Consider the following 24,874-nt stretch of genomic DNA (forward strand, 5'->3'; position numbering starts at 1 on the left):
GGTCTGGAGCTCTGTTGCAGTGTCAGCTGAACACACACACATGGCCCCCTGCAGTTACCAAGCTATTACTGTGCAGTTACCATGGGGCAGCAAGGACTCCACTTTGCATTGAACCCGATAGGGTGCTGTCTGCTGCCTGGAGGGACATGGGGGGAGGGGGGGGTGTGCAGGGGGAGCCAAACATCTCCTCTTTGTTGTACATGTGATACTAAAAGGATGCAAGGAGCTTTCTGAACTCCTGTACCGGCAGTTGCTTGGTTTGGGTGTGTAAGTATAAGACCTAAACTGAGCAACACCCTGCCTTTTACTACTAGTGTTACATTCATGTCTGCAAAGGCTCACTTACTCCCATTTCCTCCTTGAACCTGAAGAACATCTACCACCACTACCAGTTTTTCAGTGTTCACTGATGCTGGATCAAAAATGCTGTAGGTAATGCTAATTCCTACCTGAAGGGGAAGGGCAATGTTGTCACTCCCCTTAAAACCTAATGGCCCTACAGGAGTGGTGGTTCAGCCCTAAGCACCACCACATGCTGCTATTCACCCCTCAGAGATGGAACAGAGAGAGCCTGCTGGGGGATTGGTGACAGCACCCCGAAGGGGAACAACAACTGAGCCCCATGGCAGAGGCAGAATTCACAGAAAGGCCCAGTGATAACACAGAGCACTTCACTGACCCAGAGAGAACAGCACTGGGCACTGCACCACCATGAGGATTATGCCTGGCTGCACCCCAGCTGCCCCAGAGCAGCACAGCAGGGCCCCTCCATGGCCGGCCCCTTATGGGGGTGATGTCAGGTGCTGTGGAAAACAGCCCAGGCTGACTCAGCTCACCTGTGCTGGCTGCTGGGGAGGTTGACTCTGGCCTGGCCAGAACCAGGACAGTGAGCAACCAGCATAGCAAGTATCAGGTGAAAAAGACCTTGGTACTTTAATACCTCCTGCATGTGGAGGGTATTGCTTGGAGGTATTTCCATTGCTGTGGGAGAGAAGCATAGCAGGTAGAAGAGGGGTTGCTGTAGTCTAATTCTTCCCCTCACAGCTGCTTCTTGAGCCAGTATTGACTGGTTCAGGTGGTGTGATTTCCCTGTGAAAGAGACAGTCCTCAAAGCTTTAAAAGATCAAGAGCTTTCCCCTTAGCAATGGTTTGTGGAGCCTGGCTAACAGCAGGGACTCATATGTCACCGTTGCTGCCACCAGACTTGCAGCCAGGAGCTTGACGAGCCCTGGGCAGCGCAGCAGATGGGTGCTGATGTTCAACACTGCTTAGGGCTGTGCAGATGCTGCAGTTCTCAGCCAAGTGGGCTCAAGTCATTAATGTGATGATGGGCTCAGCTGTCCTGGGGAAGCTGAGCATACAGCACCAACTACACAGATGGAGTTGAAGGTGATGTTATTCACACCTCAGCTGTTTTGAGAATACCTTCACAGCCAAATCAGGACCTGCCTTTTTACTCCAAGTAACAGTTCAGTAAAAAAGTGTGTGACCAACAGATGAGTGAGGTAGTCTATCTCCCTTTGCTCTGAAGTTCAACATACATCAATGGTTACCTTGGCTTCAGGGTGCTGCTAGTTCTGAATTTGTCCTCTGTGACTGCTGGGTGGCAAGAATAAGCCAGGATTACAGCCACTGACTATTCACAATCTACTTCAGCAGATGCAGGTAAAAATAAATTAGACAAAGAAATATATCAAAGTCGACTTCTTAATCGTGACATGTTCCTAAGCAAATATGAAACAGAGGGAAAAAGTGCATCAGGGACAGCTATACAGGTTCTTTTAGATATTCCGTAGAGGGAGGCTGTGCATGTTTAGTATCAAATTTATTTTATAGATTTGACATCCCCTGTGAAATCACAAGACAAGCACGCTATAGCAAGGGCAGCATACAGCAGTCATAACACAGATGTGATCCCCAGTACCAGTCCCAGTATGTTCCACTGTCAGGCTCCCCCTTGGCACCAGAAGGGATACGTAGGGCAAATCCAGCTCCAGCCAGTTGCTCACTCCAAGCACAGGAAGGTGGTAGGTTTTGTCCACAGCCTGCTCTCTGCAGGCAGTCAATGCTTCCATCCTTTATAAGCTGGCACACATGGGGATTGTCTCCCTCCTTTCTTCAGTTCTTCAGGAGTTACAGTCTCTCAGCAGTTTCTGTAGTGAGATTTTTACTTTAGGAGACTTGGCTAAAATGATTCCTTTTATTTTTGGTCAGCAGAAGAAAAATAAACTATGCTTTCAGCTTAGCACAGTGTTAAATCCCCTTTTTTCTTTCCTCCATCAGTCATCTAGGCCGTAACCCCACATTTTTCAGACGAGTGCCCCAGTCTACTTACCTATTCACTCAACATCTCTCAAAAACCTTGTACAGGTCAGGCAGGTTAGCAAGCTGCAGAATGTTGCCATCTTCAGTGAAGTGCTTAGGAGGTAAGAGATAAGTCCTGAAAGCTTTGTAAAGTACATGTTCTACTGTCCACTTCCACGTTGTTGAACCAGAGTCAGACTCCTCGTTCTGAAACAGGGGGAAAAGGACAATTAAAACAAAATCCTCATTTACTCAGAGGGCACTCCATGAGAAACTAGTATGTAAGATTACAGCATCCTGATAGTATCAGAGTTCATTCTATACAGTCAATTTTAAGCTCCAGCGAGTCACTCACAGAATGATTAAGCAGACAGAATAAGCCTGTATACAAACTAAAACTTCCACAGAAACTTACAACAGCTCAGTACATCCCAAACTCAGAGGCCAAAGACTGCTGTAGTATTAAATACACTGTGATACCCAGAGCTAAAAGGTTTTTCTTAATACATTTAATACCTCAGAAAAATATAGACATATAACAATATATATGAATCTATAAGATACACAGTCTGTCAGAATCTTGTCATACTGCTACTTGATTGGCTTCACTGGAAGTAGGGGGGAGGGGGGGCAGAAGTCTGTAGTTTTCTGGGTGGAGCAAGCTGTTTGTTCATATGCACAGTTACATATTCTTGTACCTGTGAGCTGGTCAGGTTGGATTCATCTATTAGGTACTGCTTTCTAATGGAGTAGAACATGGCCAGTTCTTTGCTTAGGCTTTCAAAACATTCCTTTTCTTCATCCCAGTTTACCTGTTACAAGAAAGAGTTGTCAGTTACTAGTCTCTGGATAGCAGTCAGAGGCTTGATAGAAATTCTTAATCTGGACAAGCTGCAGCAATGCCCTGGCCAGTGCTATGCTGGTTAGGTGAGGCACGGAACACACACAGATGTGCAGGCCTTCAGATCAAACTACATCCTCAGTCAGGCAGTAGTTGAGGCCAGAGGCAAAGCACAACCTATCAGTGACCACAGCAAAAGCACCAGGAGCATGTAACAGTACATTTAGCCAGCCCCAGAATCATAGAATGGCATGGGTTGGAAGGGACCCCAAAGATCATACAGCTCCAACCCCCCTGCCACAGGCAGGGACACCAAACTCAGGCCTGGATCTACACAAGGTTGCCCAGGGCCCCATCCAACATGGCCCTGAACACTTGCAGGGACAGGGCATCCACCACCTCTCTGGGCAGCCTATTCCAGCACCTCACCACTCTCTCTGTAAAAAACTTCCCCCTAATATCTAATCAAAACCTTCCCTCCTTTAGCTTTTAATCCATTCACCCTTCTCCTGCCATTGTCCACCCTGTTTGTATGTTCCCTTCAGGTACTGGGAGGCTGCAATGAGGTCCCCCCACAGCCTTCTCTTCTCCAGGCTGAGCAAGCCCAGCTGCCTCAGCCTCTCTTTGTAGGGCAGGTGCTCCAGCCCTCTAATCATCTTTGCGGCCTCCTCTGAACCCTCTCCAACAGTTCCACATCTTTCTTGTACTGCGGGCCCCAGATCTGGACACAGTACTCCAGATGGGGCCTCACGAGGGCAGCGTAGAGAGGGACAATCACCTCCCTGTCCCTGCTGGCCACCCCTCTTCTGATGGAACCCAGGATACCATTGGCCTTCCGAGCTGCTGGCTTTGCAGCTTTGCCTTTGCAGCCTTAGTTTGATTCACTCTGTTCTTTCCCAAACAGAAAAAGCCATTTGTGGCAATACAGCCATTAGGAGAAGGTACCTCTGTGGCCAAGCGCAGGATGAACATCGGCAGTCCTTCCAGCGGCGGGACGTAGTTGTCTATCAGAAGAGGTAACCCAGTAAGGTTTCCTTCCTGCAAGGCAATGCTGCTGCTTCAGTGACAATGCACACACAGAGAGTTTTCTTGCAGGAAATGCACCAAAACTGTTCCCTGGTGTAAGACTGACTCTTCCCAAGCTTAGTGAGCCTCCGGGGGTGTCTGAAGTGAAAGGGTTTTAAAGCCTGGTGCCGGGCAGACAGTGCAGGGAGAGGGTCAGTGATGGTGGTGAGCTTCAGGAGGCCTGGATTTAAACCCCTCAGCTCAGAGAAACCCACATTCAGCTGCCTCCTCGACTTCCAGCCACTGGCTACCCTGGTCTCACTTCCTAGGAGGCTATCCATGGGGAGTGTCTGGGTTCTAAGCCCCTTGATGAAGCTGATTTCCTATAGAGTAAAGGTGCATCAGCCCACCCACATCGAAAAACTCCCTGACACAAAGGTTATGCTGTAAGCCCTGCTGGGTAAGCTGCACACCAAGGCCTGCATTCTAGCTACAGAACACAGTGACTAAATTACTTGGTAACTAATTAAATACAAACTTCTTTGCGTAGACCCTTCTAAAAGCAGCAGGAGTCCTGAGCATTTTTAATGCAAGGTTTAAGTCACCTAAACCTTAGCTAAGCCCAAGCTCCAACAAGCAGCCAAGGTAACTGCTGTAGTTATCCATTACCAACACCTAACACTACTCTTTCCCTGTCAGAGGAGATAGCTGCAGTCACCTCATCAATTTCCAGAGAAAAGTAGTCTTTCAACATTTCAGTCTTCTTTTTCAGAAACTCCACAATGTACTCAGCAAGACCCTCTTTGGGGCCATCTTCTTCTGTCCAGCCACTTTCAGGATCCTCTAAAGCAAGCATTGAAAGCTCATATAAGGGAGCTGGCTCCTAAAAATCAAGAGGGAAAAAATCTTTGTTAATGGCAACGCACTACTGAAAATCCACAGCTTCTTTCTTTACAAACTGATTCTAATATACTGTTCCTGGCCTACAGAACAAACAGTTCTGCTTATCATAACCAGTCTAAAGCATGAGTCAGCCTGGTGCAATTCTCTGCCACCCACAACCCTGCAAAGCAGTGTGATGTTTTCAGCCAGCGGTGTGGTCCTGACACACTGTCTATTAATTACTTGGCCCAATGTAACGAGCAACAGCAAAACCTGGTGACTATCTAGAAGTGACACTAACAACACACAGCCAGGATGACACCTTATAGTAGTAGCTACAAAATTCCTGAGAGTTTTCTATTACTGTAAAAGAAACACAATACTGCACTGGTAGTAGGCAAGGACCAACCTGTATAGCTATACATTTGTCTGAAAGGACAGGCCCACTGTAAAGAAGTCTTTAAAAACATTATCTAGAACATAATGTAAAAATCGTACTTACAGACAACCTTAAGACTCCAAAGTTTGCGAAGTCATAAATAAGTATCTGGTAGAAGAGTTCTTGGCTAAAGTGAAATACAAAAATGAGTTACACTGACAAGGCCACGTATCTCCAAATTACTGGATGAAGAGGGGAAAGTTAAGGGTCATCTTGGAAATATCTGGTGTGCACCTTCACATTAACAAAAACCTTACTGTAACTGAACAGCTGTAAGATTCACACTATCTGGATGTTCACAATTAAGTCTGTTTCTTGGCTTCAGACATCACCCACATCATTTGAGAACATGACATTTCTGCACTGTGCGGCCACTACCAATTTATTCCCAGACACCTTGTATCTCAACCCCTTTATTCCCTTCCTGCCCTGCAAGAAACACACAGTATCTTGGGAACTGGCAGATGGGTCTAATCTTAAGTATATTCTCTTGTTTGTGACTAAATTTGTGTCACCAGCCCAGTACAAGCACATGTGCAAAAACAGAAGCTTCCTGTTACAAACATGCCCTGCAGCTTCTCTTAGCAGAGCTGGACACATCCAAAGCCTCTGCTCGCTCATCGCTACGCAGCGCGCTGCAGACACGCTGCTGCAGCAGAAATTCATGAAGCAAGTAAAATGTGTATCTCTCACCCCCCAGTCTGCAAGCCAACGGTACAGTAAGACAGCATTTTATTTACACTGATTCCCCAAAACCTTCCCCAAGCACCCCAGGCTCGTTTCCACTGTTATGAGCAGGCAACAATAAAAGTCATGTTGTGTTTCCTGTCATTTCCCTCCTCCTTCTAATTAGTGCTTTATTTTGACTGCCCACACGTCTAACGGCTTCTTTACCTGAGCTTTGTTGTATTGAGAAGATACAGTTTTGTCTGATACTGCACCAGAGCCCACTGAGGACTGACACAGCCAACAAAGGAGTGATCGTGTAGCATCTCCTGGAGATCTGAAACAAGTTCAGAGGGTGGGGAAGAACCCAAAAAGGACATCATTTCATCAAAAAACCCAGAACATGAGATTCCCAACATTCAGACTGTTATATGACTGACTCCAATGGGAACTGAAGAGTTAAGAGGGGAACAACCCTCGGAAGAATTGAGCCTGTTCCCTTCCTCTAGAACAACTCTTACCAGAGATACAACATTTCACCAGACTTGCCACTTCATGCAAGTGGGACAGATGCAAATGAAAAGCCAAAGCAGCCAATAAAAGCTCTGACCCTCATGCCTGCCCCAGTGTACTTCACAAGCACCCAACTACACAAAGGTTTTCTAGCGATTACATTGCAGCTGCCATTTTTGTTGGGACACCACAGCACTCAGCTTTCCAAGATGTGACTTTATAGTGTCATTAGTTATGATGCAAGGTAAGGTGTGAAAGCTATTTAGAATGCATAAAACCTTTATCAACACCCAAGGCAGACTAAGTTTTAAAACACTCCTCTGTGAGCGCAGCTCACCGCAGCAGCTGTCTGTTCCAAGACTGGCCCTTGGCATTTAAGGAACATTTTTGTTCAAAGCTCACTTAGCACAGTGGATTGGCAGAGCCACCTTGTCAGTATCCTCTCCCTCAGCAATTCAAACCAGCAGTATTTAGCTGGTGGAATCACAGTGACCTTGAGAAGCAGAAGGCTTGCATACTTGCATGCGCCTGGTTACTGATTTCTTCCTGGAGAGTCAATACACTGGTCAAGTTGATAATTCTCCTTCTGGGGGTGCAGGCAGCAGTCACATCCTTTCTCCTCTCACCTTTCTCTGCTTGTACATCCACATCTTCTCGTGGCTTCTTGCTGCAATGCCGAAACAAAAGGGATTCTGGTCAACTCTCCTGTCCCCTAGGCAACACATACACACGACAGATGGAACACTCAATTCACACGCTATGCATTAATGTAGGAAAGGTGGAACACTTCCTAAAGCTTCCCAGAAAGAAAGAAAGAATTTATTTCACTTCCAAGGCAAAGTTTGTTAGGAAAAGATAGTTCATAAGAGAATCTATGAGAGACCCAAACACCAATCACATCAGATGTGTGTTCTTTAAGCACCAAGACAATCGGGCTCTGAAGGACACACCAAAAAATACTGGTATTTCTAGTAATTCTGCTCATGACCATTCTTCTGTAATCCCAAGGGCTGGCAAGGAATCAGATTCCCTCAGGAGACTTTGGCCTCTCATGACAGCTCCTGGAGGACTGTTGTGGTTTTGTCTCAGCTGAGAGCTGAGCACCATGCAGTTGCTTGTTCTTGAAAAGGGAGTGTGTGTGTGTGGGGTGGGGAGGAAGGTGATGAAGGAGGAAGAGGGCAGGGAAGAGAAAAAAAAAACAACCCCAGAACAACAAATCAAAACCTCACAGGTTAGGATAAGGACAGTTTACTGGGATAGCAGAAAGATAGATATAACAACAACAACAGGACTTCATAGCAAAACATATGAAACTGGTGATACACAATGCAGTTTCTCACCAAAGTGCACAGCTCAGGCCGTACAACTCAGAGCTGTCCTGAAAAACTGGACTGTCCCCAAAACCGCACGTCCTGGAGCTGCCTACTCCTCCCCCCACCAGCCCCCCTTTATACTGAGCATGATGTAATTAGCATGGAATACCCCCTTTGGTCAGTTTGGGTCACCTGTCCTCACTATGTTACCTCCCTTCTCATTAGCGGGAAAATATGAACAACTGAGAAGTCCTTGATTGCTCGGCAACAACTAGAAACATCAGGGTGTTATCAGCACTGCTCTCATCCTAACTCCCAGACACTATTAGAAAAGAAATTAACTCTATCCTAGCTGAAACCAGGACAAAGACCTACCAAGGGATTATAGTGCCTTTATCTTTACTGGGGTAATGTTTGCAAAATTGAGCGCTATAGTTTCTAACGTGGTTTCTAACTTTCTTTCCCCCCCTCATAAAGGGGCAGACACAGACCAGCACAACTCCCCTAAACTAATGCCATTATTTATACTGTTTCCTGCTCTTCAGTATGTATCGAAGTCCCGTTCCAGTTACAAATCTTACCACGAGTTACATAATTAAGAGCTCACAGATGAAGTTTAAGCTCTCAAAATATTACGGAAAGTTATTCCAGCAAAGTTTTTCCCTTATGAAAAAGCAGAAGTACAGAGAGATGGGGGGAAAAAAAAAAATCTTCGGTTTTGGGGCCATGCCACATAACAAATACATAGGCTTGCATGCCCTCAGGCAAGACGCGACGTACCGAGGAGGAGGCACTGTCTCAGGAGATAAGTGTCCGCTCTCACGCGGCTCCTCGGGCATCGCTGTGTCCTCCTGGACATGGGTGATTTCAACTAGATCGCTGACATCTTCCATTTCGGCATCCTGTGGCCTGACCTCGTCCTCCGGAGGTCCTGCGCTGCCTTCTGTCGTCACCTCAGCGGGGCCTGTACTCCGGGGGTTGTTTGCTGGCTGAAGGAAAGCATCCAGCTTCTGCTCCCGGGAGTCGGTGCGGACCATCTGATGCGCGTAAACTTTATCACCGCTTCCTTTGGCAACCCCAGAAGGGTTGGCTGCTGGTTTTACCACCTCACTGGAAGCACAGTCATTCCCTGGAAGCAATGTCTTTGTTCAGATACGGGGAAGTAAAGAGGAGAAAAAAAAAAACACCCAGAGAGATCAGCCACGTTTCTCACAGCATCTTCCTGCTTTGAAGCAATGAACTTTCAAGCCCCACAAACACAGTGTCAACTGCCTGAAGAGACTGCCAGCTCCGCACTCTCTATATGCACAGCATGCATGTCATCACCTTGGCAGTTAGTGAAATCATTATTAACCTTCTCTTGTCTCAGTGAGAATATTTGATGTAAAAAAGCTCAAGGATTTTTTTTTAAAAGATTATAATTCTTCTACTCTGCTATCTATAAACAGGTATTAGGAAATCCTTTTCCTAATTTTTTTTCTTTCGTTTAGATTAAATCCAAAGTCAAACACCAGGAACAACCAACTTCCTCAGTCACACACATTTCACATATACCAAGGCAGAATAAAAACAATTTACCAGATGTAAATGATAATATATTTGTAAAAGAAAAGAGACTGAACAGCTACTCAACTGAAAGATATGTTCTGTGCACTGTTCCTCCAGTACACTCACTGCTGCACTGTTAGCATCAGTATATTAAGGCAGCTTTATCCCTGAAATGGAGCAAAGATCTCAAGCAACCGGTGTAACATTATTGACTGTCAATCGCTGCATAAACTGTACTCCTGAAGAGACTACATGTATCCACAACAGCTAACATAGCTTAGAGCTATGGTCAAGCTTCACTTGAAATGCATGTTCTCACCTGAGTGAAGTACATCCTTGAAGAATTGGAGCCCAATAACTTGCTCTCTACGTGTTGTTGCACATGCTCCAGAATACTGTCTTCGTGAAGGAAATGGACCTCGTGTTTTGTAGGGTGCACGTTCACATCGACATTCTGGGGGGCTATTTCTAGGCTGGAAGACATTTTAAAAGGAGTTAGCCTAGTATTTTCCATGGGTGGCAGAGAGGGCACAAATTAGTTCGGTACAAAGTTTGTCAGACTTTAGGCCCGTTACTCCTTTGTAGAGAAGCCAAAGCAGCCCTGAAACCTCCCAGCATTATACCTAACAAATGTGACTGTAATGCCAGAAGAAACAATTAACTCTGAACAACTGTTCCAAACTCATCAAAATCAGCTTACAAGGGCAAACTTAAGCCAAACTCTCCACCAAGTTACTACAAAACAGCTGTCAGAATCCTTTACTCAAGGTGTCTCAGAGTTAGTGACTACTGATGCCCTGTCATTTAACAATAATCCCAAGCAGGAATTCAGTTAAATGCTGCGAAGTGAGAACTCTAGGTAAGAAAGCACTGGACATCAAGAAGTTTTACTGGTGAATGCCAAAGTTCAATTGCTCAGCAATTACAAAGCCAGGCTTTCCATTCTATGTCACATGCTCCAAGTTTTAAAGGACAGATTCTATTAAATTTTAGCTATTACTTGGTTTTTAAAAAAGCAGTATGCAGTTCACTTCTTTACTGTTCTTGGAATGCTGATGCAGTAACTGTTAAAAACACACATACAAATGTAAAGCCCAACAAGGTAAAAACGCTCATGAGTTTGCAATAAGTGACCTCACTGGCCCTAAACGCTCTCCAGTGTCCCTGGCATCTTATTTTCCCCAAGTGAAAAGCATCCATAACCTGAAAGGATTGGAAATGCAGTTACAGACACTACTTCTGCAAATAAGGCCCAAGCTCCTAAAATTTCTTTAACATGATTTAGTTAGCCCTTGCCTGGCAATTAAGTACCTCAGTGCAATGCTTGACACTATCAGGATCTTCTAAACCTCTTCACTCTAGCTGTATCCTACACAGCAGTATTAAAAGGCTACTTCTTCCTAGTACTTTACCTTAAGTATAGGAAAGGATGTGTACTTTTTGGCAAGTAAGCAGCATAGACAGTTTCTATGGCTTTCCGCAAAGCGGCTGACTCTACCAACCGATCTGAAACACAGAACAAAACGCTGTTTGCAAAGAGCCCCCCTGCAATGCACTGCACAGCCTCCAACTGCTCCTTCAGACCACCACCTCCACACTTCGTACGTTCCAAGGGCATCTGTTATACCCATTTTTCCCCCCCAAGACCTATTCTACATTTTATCTTTGTATAAAACCAGGAACAGGCAGTATCTTCCCAGTATGTTTTAAATTTAGAAGTATTTTTTCCCCAGAAATATGGAAATAACCAGACTACTCTTTCTACTCTTTCATGTCTTCTTACAGTTGAGGTTTGCCAGTGTTGCTACAGAATGGAGGGACCACTCTGTGTAAGCTGGCAGGACACAGTTAGAACCTTGATACTCCACAAGCTTAAGTTTCTTTAGGCCCACTCATAGCTGCTTTCTGCTGTTTACAGTGCAGAGCACGAGGCACATAATGAACAGAAAAACACTCTAAGCTCTACAATGAGCTGCAAGGCTTATTCTTCAGAGTTTTTAAGAATATTCATACATTTTTTAAGTTCTTCAGAAAGTTTCCTTCTTCTGATTATTACATAAGCAACATAGGACTGTACAACATGCTGCTTTTTTTAAAAAACAAACAAAACTTACGGTTTATGAACAGCAAAAATACACATTTCTTCACAGAGTAGTTTGCATTGGTGATGTAGCCTTTCATCTTAAAGGCCAGATTTGCATCTTCACACCCCACTTCTATCAGTTCCCTATTGACAGTTTGACAGAAACACACACAAGATTTATTTTTCTGTTGTTGCAAGTTTCAAACAGTACTCACATATGTTGTTCTGTGTTCTATTTATATCACAGTGAATGACATTTGAATTACCTGGGAGTTCAAACATTCATTGCCGAGTCACAGAAGAGTATTTAACCTGAACTGCATTGTTTCTTCTTAAGTAAATGCAGAAGAGTAATACAGTATGACAGGTGTCTGTAAAACTATCCCCAGTATCTTTTTAATACCTCAGCATATCACAGCAGTGACAGTATTGTCACTTTCTACTGATAACTGTAATCTGCATTTCACTGTTTAAGTCACTGACAGCAACAGACACCTCAAAGTGGTCAGCAGCCAGGGAAGAACATTGCTTTTCTTGAACCACTCCTTCCACTTTTAGCTACTCTAATATTTATGACTTCTTAAGAGCCCACCGAAAAAACATGAACTTTTTTCTTGCTCATGCATACAGCTCCTAACAGTAACAACTTTAATAGCAGCTTTTACTGATTTTCATGATTCATTAGTCAAGCAAATCCATTTGACAGCTGGGGAGCACTGCTCTATCAAGGCATTATGCCAACTTCTAAAGGGCTTATGGACTGCTTACATCCGACTCAACCTCAACACATACTGAGCGTTGGGTTTATTTGTGTTCATTTTTAAAGCTGAAATAACAAGCTTGACTAAACACCATCTTAAATTGGGTAAAAAAAGTTTTGAAGTGAAACACCTGATCAAGCCACTGAAGTTGAAATGGAAAATTTAGTCAGAACTCTACAAAGGAAAAACTGTACCAATCAAGCATTAGTAGTAGACACACAAAAGCCACATAACAAATGAGCCACACTGCAAGCTGTACCACCAAGCAGCCTCTCTAGCCTGCTGCCATGTATTAAAGTTTCATTCCTTCCACTTGAAGCATGACTTTGGTAAAAAATCAAACTGACACCCAAGTGTATGCAGGGCAAACCCAACCTGCAAGTCTATTCAATGAATTCCTCACAGCTGAAGGCCTTGAAGGGAGAGGCTTTTCCCTAAAGCAGCAGATACATTTTCAAATGATGATGGTCTGTCTTGTTTTCAAATTCTCTGCCTGGTTTTCCCAGCCTCAGCTAGCGTAGCTTTTGTCAAAACAGTAAACCAGAAGATTTCAGAAAAAACAACTTGAGGAGACTTCAGAAATTATCAGGCAGCAGCAGACTGTGGGCAAGATTCTCATGGCATGGGAAGAGGCTAGGAACTTGCAAGGAACACAGGTGCCACTTGCTCTTTTAAAATGAGCACACAGAGGGTTACAAGCAGATGGTTCCCTTTACAGGCATTAGAGGAACAGTTTTGCCACTTCCCTCTGTCCTTTGATATAGTAAATCCAAATTGTCACACATTCTGCCAAGCCAAGGCAACAATCCCTCTTCTCTCTAGTTCACCTTGATGGAACTGGGAAAAAAGTTGAAGGCAGCCCATGTTCTTTAGCAGAAAAAGGGGAAGGCGCTTTGCTAGAAAACTTTGTCAAGCGGAAATACATCAACGTACCTGCTGACAGCATTTCCAAAGATGGACCTAATATTGTCCACTGTTGAGGCGTTTGATAAGGTTCTGACATCCGACACAGTATCACCTTGCTAAACAGACCAGAGAAGCTGTCAATCAATTCACAGTTCTGGCTGAACTCTTAGAAATTTGTTAAACTGAACAGTAACCTTTCTAACGCAAAGGCAGGGGGCATAACGTTGTTTGTAGTATTATTTACTTACTTGTGTTCAGAAGAACAACAGATGGTAAATGGTGCAAGGATTACAAGATTTGCTAGATCATATCTGCTCCATTCAGGCAGTCACTTCGTTTTTGAACATGAGCAATTCAGTAAATAATTTTCAAGCAAGCCACAGAACGAAGGTTCTCTACCCCATACTCTTCCATTTAGCCACTAGCAACCAGACTCTCAAAAGAAGCTGAATCAGCTGATAAGCTAAAACAAGACAGAACTCTGACCACATAGAAAACTCCAAACTCCTCACAAATGTATTTTCATCTTGTTTACTTCTAGCTAATGTGTTTTCTATCTAAACTGCATCAATATACACATGAACATCTTGGTACAAGGGAAGGCTCTGTACAATATTCTGGTTGCAAAAGATGCAGTACAAGTTTTCTGATATTTTCAGATACACACATTACAGCGCGCGCGCACACACACACACACACACACACACACACACACAAAGTAAGGTTAGAGACTTTATTTACATACCTTTTTAACTGAAAAGCTTATGCCTGAGTTATGGATGGCATACCTGAAAAACAGGTAAACCCAAGACTGACATATGTGAAAGAAAAGGTTCATTTCCCTGACTCCTGAAGAGTTGCTAGTAACAGAGACCAACTTCTTCCTGTCACACAGTAACACTATTTGAGCTGAACTGAGCTGCTGTGGGCTAAACAGCTATAAGAATCATTACTTTCTGTTTATAATTCATCTGTAGCCACATGAAACTCAAGGATCATCTTAGCTTATGTCTCTCAAAAAAAAGGGAAGAACTTCTATAGACCTGGTTAGGTCAGTTTCATTGCACAGGTTTAACAAGAACAGCAGCAAAACCTCCTCAGTACAACAGGATCAACTCCCAACTACTATGGAGGAGGATCTGAAAACACAGCTGGCTCGCCCTTTCAACTTCCCCTACCCAGCTGGTTCAGCTGCCTGTGATCCCAGGGCCACATTCAGACACACTACAGCTGCATAACCTTGGCTCCAGCTCCTAGGGAAGTCGCTACGCTGTGAGAAGCTGAACCTTGCAAGAGGAGGAACACAGGCAGAGGTTAGACTGTTGTGCCCAGAGTTAGCAACTCAAAAAGTTAAGGGGAAAGGTGGGAAACAACCGAATAGCAAAAAGAAAAGGTGTAAAATCCTAACAGAAAAACACCCCAGTGAGTTGGATGCCCATAACTCAGCAAGACTTCAGATCAGTCTGTTCCGCAGAGCAGCAGGACCTGACCCTGCTTGGCCAGGAAAGACTCTTGAAGTTGCTCATCGGGGAGCAGGACGACACTTAGCATACAGCCCTGCCACTCTTTGCTAACTGCTGTATCCACTGAAATCGTAACACAGTTATTTTGGGTAAATTGCATGGAACCTGCTTGCAAAGTCTCTGCATGTGGCAAAAGATGCAACAAAAACGGACCCAGGAAGGGAACAGCTGGTAGCTAAAACGCTTGTGGTTTCTTTAAGGAGGTGATATTCCCATTCAGCTTTTCCATATTTACCCAAATCTCGGTGCTCCTACAGTTTTTACTTGGATTCTATTCAGCTCAAGTTCACTGAGATTCCTCTCATTCGAGCCTATCAACATTTTTCTGTTGGAATTCTTAGGAAGTAACGGTCAGACACTGAATACTGTTTCTCCTCCGCATTTTCCATATCAAGTTGGACTGTTATCAGACACAGTACACTAACAAATAGTTAACACACCCACCCCCACCCCCCTAAAACCACCAACAAAAAGCTACCAACAAAACAGTGACACCAAACCCACACATGCCAGTGCCTCTGAATAAAATCCAGTACTCCCCATAGCAGCATAAAACCCTTGGACCCTCCTACTTCAGTTTACCTGCTAACAACTTCCAGGATTTTTGCATATTCTTCATTTGGATTCTTTAAAGCTTTCCTCCTCGCATTTACATTGTAAAAGAGATCTTCAACCTACAGAGAAAAAACCCTCACCATTACATACAATTTTAAAAATATGTTACTATATAAATCAATCTAAATCCATCCTCTTAATAGGTACTACAAAACTTTCTGAGAATAGTTCAGTTTAGGAATGATCAACATTTTATTTATTCTTTACCTGCTTAGATTCACCTAACAAAACGCAACCCCAGAGAAATGTATGTTCTCAGGTATTTTAGTACAGTAGTTTTACCACCAACAACAGTTCTACAGCTCAGTTTTCACTGCAGATGACAACAGATTCCCCAATTACAATATGTTTTAATGAAATGCAGATAAACATTAGAACAGTTGCTGCAATCAAGGCTATTAATGTCTTCACAGAAACAGACTGAGCTGCTCATTTTCACTATTTATTTAAACAACAGGCAAATTATATTTCTGTTGCACTGAGAAAGGCAGGAATTTAAAGTTCAACTGCTTTTTTAAGACACATTATCCTAAGCATCAACCTGTGAAGCTTGCTGGGTTTATGCTCCCACACAAGAAAAAGACATACCCGTGGACTCCTAGGCCACGCTTCCACTATCCACCACACACTGTGCGCCACACACACCCCCCTTCCCATGCTGAGCTCCTTCCTCTTCACATTCCTGATGCCAGCCTTAATCCTGACTCACACCTGAAGCTTGGTGGGACACACCAAAGACACGGCTGGAAAACTAACAGCATCCTGTGCCAGCCTTCATCTTCCCACTCTGCCCATATGATGTGGACTGCTCCTCCATACTTTGAGCTTCTTGTAGCCTTAACCGTCCTTTGAGGCTTTCAGCAGACCAGAACCATTATGGAATGTTTCTGGTAGTAAATGACTGTACTATCCTCACAAGAAAGACTGAAAAAAACCCCAAAACCCAAGACCACCTTCTGAAATTTACGTTGCTATCTTCAGTGAAGGAAACAAAACCCCACAGCCACACAACATCATCATTTGGGAAATACTCTACATGGTGATACAGTTGCATACCTTACAATGTAACACATACCCCAAGCGATGCAGGCACAACAACCGGGGAACAGGAAAGGCACAAGAGAGAACAGGCACAAGTACCTACCGTGATCTGAGTTCCTTGGTTTCCGGCACAGGGTTTTGGAGGGGCTTTAATTTTTCCATCACTGTAAGTAGCTCTAGGCAGAAAATGAGTTAAAAACTGTCAGAAATTCAGACTTACAGGGGGGCAGACAAGTATAGATGATGACATAAGGGAAGACAACAAAGAAATCCTCTCATCACACTCTTCCCAGCTAAGAGCTTGGGACATGGACAACTGGCTGCAAGACCCCTCTCCTCCCTTGCTCCCAGAGGAACATTTTCTTTGACTTTAGGACACAGTGGGGCAGGGGGAAAGTGGGAATAACAGCACAGAAAAGGGGTAGATATCTAGATAGGTATTTTGAAATTCTGTTGAGACTTTGCCTGTCAAGGCAGGATTATTGTATTTTATTTTTCTTTAATAGATAGATAACTGGACTAATAATAATTCTTCCACGAGACTCCACACTTCATTTATATGAAAGGTCAGTGTAAGATCTATTTCTTTTTTTGCTGTAACAGGAGTTTGAGCATAAGAGATTTCTGACCCATGTAGGACTTTCAGCAAGTTTCACAGATTTCAAAGGGCATATTTTTTTTGCCATCTCACATACCCTAAATATTTACTGCAAGAAGGACCATAAGACACACCGTCTGCTGAAAAAAAATACCCAAACCCAAAACCAACCACCAAACCAAAATGCAAAGCTTCTCTTCTCCCCACCCTTTTTCTCAAGGGTGGTTGAGAAATTAATGGATAGGCTTGCTTATATTTAGAGTCAGTTTTCAGAAGAACATTCAAAAACTCTTCTGGATAAGATTAAGCACCAGAAAAAAAGCAAACTAAACTGCAAGTTCCTGTGCTCAGAGACTTAGGAACTTTGCAAGGTAGGCTGACTATGCATATAGATCATTTTACCCTGAAATGAAGACGACGACTTTTGCTGCTTAAGCATAATTCCCATCAGAAATTCACACAACTTAAATACATCATTTAGCTTAATTTTACCTTTACAATCAGGAATTTTAAAAAAAAACTAAAATCACCATGTTAAAAACAAAACCAACTGTTTTCTCACATTTTGTGTCTTTTTTTGAAACTACCCTAGAAACATTTAATTCCTTACTCCACCCTCCTCCTTTGTAAGAGCACTGAAGAGAGGATTAAGTACATCTGCTCGTCATTACATGCAGCACAGGTCAGTTGGATAACAGGCAGCATACCTGTATGCACACTTGGCATCAGCTGTTTTAGTTGTGACTGTAACGTGGGCAACATGACTGATGCTAGCCAACGCCTGGAGAGAGAGAAAGAGAGCATCTTTGTAAACCTTGCTCTGGGGACCCCTGAGGACAGTCCACACTTTAAACAGCATCCCTACCTTTTGCTACAGCACTTGCAAGTAACGAGTAAAAGCCCTTACAAGAGAACTGCAGGTCAGTAAAGCTTGAACAAGTTTTAGTGCCTATAAAACCAACTTATATCCAGGATCTTCTTTTGGCATTCCATTATTTCTGACAATGTAAGCAGCTGACCATGTAACATAACTAAAAAAAAAATAATCCACAAAGCTCTGCATTTGCACCCTTTTCTTTCATGCTAACAAAGAACAGTTGGAAGGTTTAAGCTGTTACTTTGTGGAAGGTTTAAGCTGTTACTTCCTCACGCCTTCCAAGTTCTTCTGACTGTAGGCAGCGCTACAAATTTAGGTTACAATAGTTTTCTTGAAAAACTCAGTGGACATGACTGCACTGCTGACTGAAACCAGCCTCAGGACGAGACTCCACTGCCTGTGGAGTTCACATTGTTAAAAGCATGTAAGGAGGGGACTTGAGCAGTCAGTTTCTGGATCACACAAGGATCTATGTATCTGAGCACAGGCAACATAATTATCTACCTTCTTGTCCATCTGGAGGGGAAAGCAAAACTCATCCTGGGCTGTTCTTTCAGACAAGCTTAGATACAGCCTGTGAGAATATGGAGAACTAATAACTCTGAGTGGTCAGAGATAATGAATGTGACAAACAGCAAGAGCAAAGGAAAACAGACCACATTCCAAACCCCTTAAGTACTGTATTCAGACAAATGCCTGATGCAAGAGAGTCACTTTCCACTCAAGTCTTTCATCATCTTTTACCTGTAGGTTGCTGAAGCAGCATTTGAGAAGACTGGCCTTGTTTCACTTGGGTTTTTTTAAAGTATCAACTCCAGAAAGCAAAAAAAATAGATAACTCTCTCCTTAGGCATCCACCTAATCTTGAAATACATACAAATGTATTTTGAACTATATTCACACAGCAGACTCTCTCAGAAAACAAATACTTCTTATAAAGAACGTTGGGAACAAGATTGCACATAAACCCCACTACAACAGGGAAACAACAAAGAATAGCTTCAAAGCCTTGAAGAACTTACCTCACCCCGAAAACCATATGTAGAAATACTAGCCAAGTCTTCAAATTTCTGCAGTTTACTCGTAGTAAATCTCTCACATACAATGTCCAGATCTTCTTTCTGTGTGAAAGGGACAATAGTCACTCTCTGTTTCCAAGTTCAAGGTCAGAAACATTTCTAAGTTGAAATAAGTTTTAAAAGGTAGCATTAAACATGCAAACTTTTCTTACTCACTCTGATACCACAGCCGTTATCTTGGACCTGGATGAGCTTCAGACCACCTTCCTTAACTACTACCTGGATACTTGTAGATTTAGCATCCAAACTGCAGAAAACAAGAAAGCTTTTGAGAGAACAGCAACTCAGGAGTAGAGAACTGTATGACTTAAATGGAATTTTAAACCACTCTCAGACAAGTGATGGCTTGTTTCTACTCTAGCTGCCATTCACATTGCCAGTGCCCTCTGGAAGCTCTTTACTTCCAGTACCTCTCTGGGCGGCTGCTGCCCCAGCACAGAGTCTCCTTCCCCATCACGGAATGAGTGACACAAATAGCCAATACAAATAGCAAAAAGGAACTGAAGTGTTACCAGAGACTCATTTTGGATTCAGGACAAAGGCTAAGCCTAAAGGCTATGAAGGCTATGTAAATCGATACAGTGTTTAAGCAATCAGAACTGCATTTGCAGAGATTTAACTCTGTGCATTTGCATTTTGATTGCATCCATGATCACTTATTCTTGACTGTGAAAAGAAACTTACTCTGTTTAAAGCAAATCTTTACTGTCTTTTCAATGATGGTGATCTATTTCTCTAAATCACTACCCATTATGACAAGCTTTACAAGTTTTCATAAACTAAGGAAGAAATTGCCTCGTCCAAGAGCCAGACCTGCTCTCCCCACTATCAAAACCTACTGCACTCAGCATCTTGCTTTCACACGACAGGACAAGGGGCAGTGGCTGCAAGTTGGAGCACAGGAAGTTCTGCACCAACATGTGGAAGAACTTTTTCACAGTGAGGGTGACAGAGCCCTGGGACAGGCTGCCCAGGGAGGTGGTGGAGTCTCCATCTCCGGAGATACTCAAGACCCGTCTGGACACCTGCCTGTGCAACATGAGCTAGGGAGTTGCTCTGGCAGGGGGGTTGGACCCGATGATCTCTCGAGGTCCCTTCCAACCCCCACGATTCGGTGCCTGGCAGAGCTCACGGCGCTTCCCAGCGGAAAGGCGGCGATTTTAACCCCAGGATGAATTTACCTTCCTAACAAATAACCGAATCGCTGACACCGAACGCAAACGCCTCGCCAGCTTCTCAAACAACCCAAAGACAGATCCAGACAGCCGTTCTGAAGGGAGCTGCCCCCCCGCTCACGCAATACGGGCACACACGTTACACTGCCCTCAAACCGCCTCGCTACACGCCGCTTGCCAGGCCGCGGCGACCGCAGCCGCAGGGGCCCAACGTCCCCAGCCCCCCTCCCGCCGCCCGGGCTGCCCCGGAGCAGCCTCCCTCCCTTCCCCCCGCCCCGAGCAAGGCTGGGCTGGGCTGCGCGCCCCAGCGCCTGCCGCAGCCCCCTGGCTCCCCGTCCAGCCGGCGGAAGGGGCAGACCCCGCGTTACCAGTTCTCTATCATCTCCTTGATGGCGTTCGCCGGCCTCTGGATGACCTCGCCAGCTGCGATGCGGTTCACCACGGTTTCATCCAGCCGCCGGATCACGCCGGCCATTAGCTCCTCGGAGCCCGGCCCGGCCAGCCGCCGGGCGGGAAAAGACGCCTGAGGAGGGGAAGCCGGCTGCTCGGGCAGCCCCGGCTAACGAGGGGAGAGGAGGCGACCGAGCTATGGCTGCTGCAGAAGCGGGGGAACCCAGAGGTCCCCGCGAACCAGCAAGACCGAAGGGAGACCGGCAGAAGGACCCCGCGACGTCGATAACGGATCGCGGGGAGCCACGAAAAACACCCCGCTCCCTGAGGCACACGGAGGAGGCGGAGGAAAAGGCCGCGTGGTGCCGCTCCCGCCAAAGCGCCGCCTTGACAGGCGGCTCCCCGATTGGGCCGCGCAAGTGCCCATCACGCGGCCTCTTCACTTCCCGCGGCAAAAAAAACAAACACGCGAGGCGACCGGAAGGCAGCGCGACCACGGTGCCCCGCTCCGATTGGCTGAGCGGCGCGGGGGGCGCGGGGCTGGGCCGGGCTGCTGCGAGGGGTGCGTGCGCCCGGCGCCGGGGATCAGCGCGCCGCCTGGCAGCAGGAGGTTGCGCTGCGCGGGGGTTTACCGCACGCGTGACGCCAGGGAGCTGCGGCGTAGGCATTGCCCTGCGGCGTGACTCGTGAGCGTGGCTGTGACCTCAGCGTGCGCTGCCTGGCTGCAGCACGGGGTTACGCGGGAAGCCTGTGCGCAAAGCGCGCGTTTTTCCTCCTGTCTGTGGCCTCAGGCGGCCCTGTGCGGTATGTCCCTAACGGCAGCGAGCACTGCAGGGCAGGTCAGAACCACAGAATCACAGGGGTTGGAAGGGACCTCCAGAGGTCATCAGGTCCAACCCCCCTGCCAAAGCAGCTCCCTAGTACAGGTCACACAGGCAGGCGTCCAGACAGGTCTTGAATATCTCCAGAGGAGACTCCACACCCCCCTGGGCAGCCTGTCCCAGGGCTCTGTCACCCTCACTGTGAAAAAGTTCTTCTGCGTGTTGGTACAGAAGTTAATGTGCTCCAACTTGCAGCCATTGCCCCTTGTCCTGTCCCCACAGACCACTGAAAAGAGACTGGCCACTCCCCCTGTCTCCCATCCTTCAGATATCTACAAATATTAATCAGATCCCCTCTCAGTCTTCCTTTCTCAAGGCTGAACAGCCCGAGCTCACTCAGTCTTTCCTCATCGGGGAGATGCTCCAGGCACTCAATCATCTTTGTGGCCCTCTGCTTGACTCCTTCCAGGAGATCCCTGTCTTTTCTGTACTGGGGAGATGAGTGACCGCAGTCACCACTTCCAGCTGTGCTGTGTGCCTGCAATACACACTGGACTATGTGGCTGACCACAGCACACATTCTGCTGCATGTCTCGGATCACAATATGCTTTCCAGAACATGTCGGATCACTGTTACGTGTTGTGAGGTATGCCTGTGCAATCTCAGAACGTTGTTATGCTATAAGCTCAGGAACCACTCAGAAATATAAAGCAGGTAATGGTTTGTGGCATGGCTAAAACCTGGCAGCAGGCCCCAAGCTTCGGGGTCTCCTGGGCTTCGGAGTCACTTGTCCTGCAGAGCTCTGGATTGCTTCTTCACTGCTGGGACTTGGGACTGGATTGTGGCCAGTGAGACAAGGGGTGGGAGGCCTCTTCCCTTACCTGCAGCTGCGGAAGGGACCACAGCCGTGATGCAATGAAACCCATTGGGCTCTTGCAGGGATCCTGACCCCGGAGGTCACTGCACAAGGAATTAGCAGACCATGTAAGAGCTAAATGGCTGCACACCCAGCCTGGCCTTTGGGCCTGTGTTGTGCCACACAAATCCCTTGTTGGCTGGACAGCCTCTGCTGAGTGTGAGGGAGGAGCCTGCAGGCAGCACAGTACCAGCAATTACATCACTTGCATGGCCTTGCCCTTATCTAGGAATGCAGCAAGAAGTTCTCATGCGAATATCCCTTTTAGAAACGATGAAATGGAGTTGTTTTCATGCAAGAAAATCCCACAACAGCTTGAATTGTGGGACCAAGATGACGTAACCCTTTGTAGGAACAAGTTCAGCATGGCATGCTGGAGGCAATTCAAAGCTGCAGGACTCAAGGTTCCCAGCATCAAAAGGCACGTAAGATTATCTGTACTATTCTCTTTATTTGCAGTGCCATCGCCTCTTGGAAACGGTAAACAACCAGCACCTCCTGGTGCAAAATGGCTCCTCGTGGCATTTCTCAAAGCACAGAAGGCACGGCTTCTCTCAGGCAAGCTGCAAATGGAGCTTCAGAGAAGGAAAAGCTTCTCTGGGAGGGCAGTGGCACTGCCGTGCCTTGTCAGAGTGTTGTAGTGGGTGCTTCACTCTGTAAAACACCACAGTATATTCATGCTGTTTCCAAGTTGCTTGTAGCTGCAATGCCAATAAATCATTCCCGTTGAAGATACTCTACCTAGCATCTACCAAGCACCCACCTAGCACCTCTTCATTTACTATAACTTAAGCCACTTCTCATCCTCTCCATTATATATTAATTGCAAAATGCTGACAGCAACCAGTAGCGCAGTTTTAATTTTGTGTCAGGAAAGAGAAAAAGAACAAACATACTAAGTTTATCTTCATGGGTGTCACTTTAAACAAGAGGTTCATTGCCATGCCCATGGCCATGCTCTGGACAAGGGCATGAAGAAGATACAGGCCCTGCAAGGAATCTATGAAGGATGAAGCAAAAGCATTTTTTGGTGAGTGTGAAGGGTTGTGTGAAATGTTGATTGACGGTACATCGCTATAAGGCGCTTTGCCTTGCAAGGGCATTTTTGTCCTCCACACTGTCCAGGATGTTTGCTATGAAGCATCAGTAATTCCTGTTCTTATGCAAGAGTGCCTGCAGTGCCCTGAGGCATGAAAGATCTCCACAGAAGCTACTTTCAGGGCTGACTTCAGGTTCCCTATTTGTTGTCCTTGGCAAAACTATCTGGGTGGAGGCCAGCAGTCCTGCCCTGCCACTTGCATAGCCGTGACTTCCTGAGCCTTCTGCTTCTGCAGTGACAACTACCATGGTGCCTTTTTGCTAGAGAGGTTCGGGAGCTTGGTACAAGCCTGGGGAACATCTGGAGCGTGGTTAGCACTAGACTTCAGAGTAGACGACTCTGGCTCTGCTACAGGATCTGAACCAATGGGAGGAATCTGGTTTAGGTGGCCTTGGGTAGCCTGCCACAAGGCTTAACCAGAGCAGCTGGTAACGGGAGTGGGAAAGCACAAGGCATGTGCTGGATCTCAGCACAAAACCTGGGACAGAACAAATTACCCAAACTCGTCAGTGTCCGTGTTGTTGCTGACAGCTGTTTGCACAGTCAGTATCTGCCCCGGACCAGCCAGGAGGAAAATTTCCACCTTTTATCATATAGACACGTGTTATAGTTTTTATCATACAGATGCAGTTCATTTTACTGGATGTGACTGGCATGAAGCCTTAAATACCTCGCACGGCCTGTGCCTGACTCCCCAGTTCCCTGTTGAGGCTGATGTGATTAAGTCTGTTTCTCTGTTCGGCTGCAAGTAGCCATCAAATTACTTTTTCATATCTGCATCTCAACTGCTCCGACTAGAGGTCAGCCCGACCCTGCGAGCTTTGCTCTGACACATTCAAGTTCAAACTCTTGTTTTGTGTGACAATCCGTTAAAGAAGGAAAACATCTGTCACAACTTAATCCCTAAAGGTATTTCACCAGAGAAGCGTGCTCATGACCTACATATCACAGTAAAATACTTCTTTGATTTTCCTCAAAGAACTTATGAATTTGTTTATGTTAAATGAAATCAAACCCAAAACTATCTAGATTTCATTGTGAATAATTTAGGAAGATATAACCAGTGTATTTCAATGTCAGAGCTCAGAGGTGGTGTCAAGGCAACAGAAGTGGTGAAGAATGAATAGAAAAAGCCTCTGGGACTCTTAATGCTTTTTAAGATCCCAAAGAGGAAAGCTGGTATATTTAGCAATCAGTGCTAAGAAATGTCAGAAAGCAAGTTTCTCAGAAACACACAAAGCTCAAACAGCCCCATAGTCACTAGAGAAATGTGGTGAATTTTTTTCCTTGGAAACATAAGGGACCATTGAATAAATTAAAAAAAAATTTAAAAATAATGCAGTAGAACTAGAATCTTATTGAATCTTTCTCACTGCTGAGAAAGTGCCCAAGTGCCAGAAAACAATATGGATTTTGAATTCTTTGATTTTTATTATAAAATGCACTTTGTTTTTTTTTTAAATGCAGAGTTGTCTCTA

General features: G+C 45.3%; 1 protein-coding gene across 1 annotated transcript; it reads right to left on the bottom strand.

The window, feature by feature from the left end:
- Window positions 1-1,814: 1,814 nt before the first annotated feature.
- MLH1 (mutL homolog 1) lies at window positions 1,815-20,820 on the bottom strand. Its single transcript, XM_084260533.1, has 20 exons — window positions 20,538-20,820; window positions 19,151-19,241; window positions 18,938-19,036; window positions 17,746-17,819; window positions 16,544-16,616; window positions 15,367-15,458; window positions 14,007-14,049; window positions 13,289-13,377; window positions 11,626-11,738; window positions 10,924-11,017; window positions 9,831-9,984; window positions 8,744-9,105; window positions 7,169-7,317; window positions 6,366-6,474; window positions 5,535-5,598; window positions 4,869-5,033; window positions 4,091-4,183; window positions 3,003-3,116; window positions 2,336-2,511; window positions 1,815-2,153 (listed from the first exon to the last, which is right to left on the bottom strand). The coding sequence occupies exons 1-19, from the start codon at window positions 20,642-20,644 to the stop codon at window positions 2,344-2,346; spliced, it is 2,253 nt and encodes a 750-aa protein (XP_084116659.1). The 5' UTR covers window positions 20,645-20,820; the 3' UTR covers window positions 1,815-2,153; window positions 2,336-2,343.
- Window positions 20,821-24,874: the final 4,054 nt, after the last annotated feature.

The sequence above is a fragment of the Gallinula chloropus genome (genome assembly GCF_964237585.1).
Source record: "Gallinula chloropus genome assembly, chromosome: 2".
NCBI classification, from domain to species: domain Eukaryota; kingdom Metazoa; phylum Chordata; class Aves; order Gruiformes; family Rallidae; genus Gallinula; species Gallinula chloropus.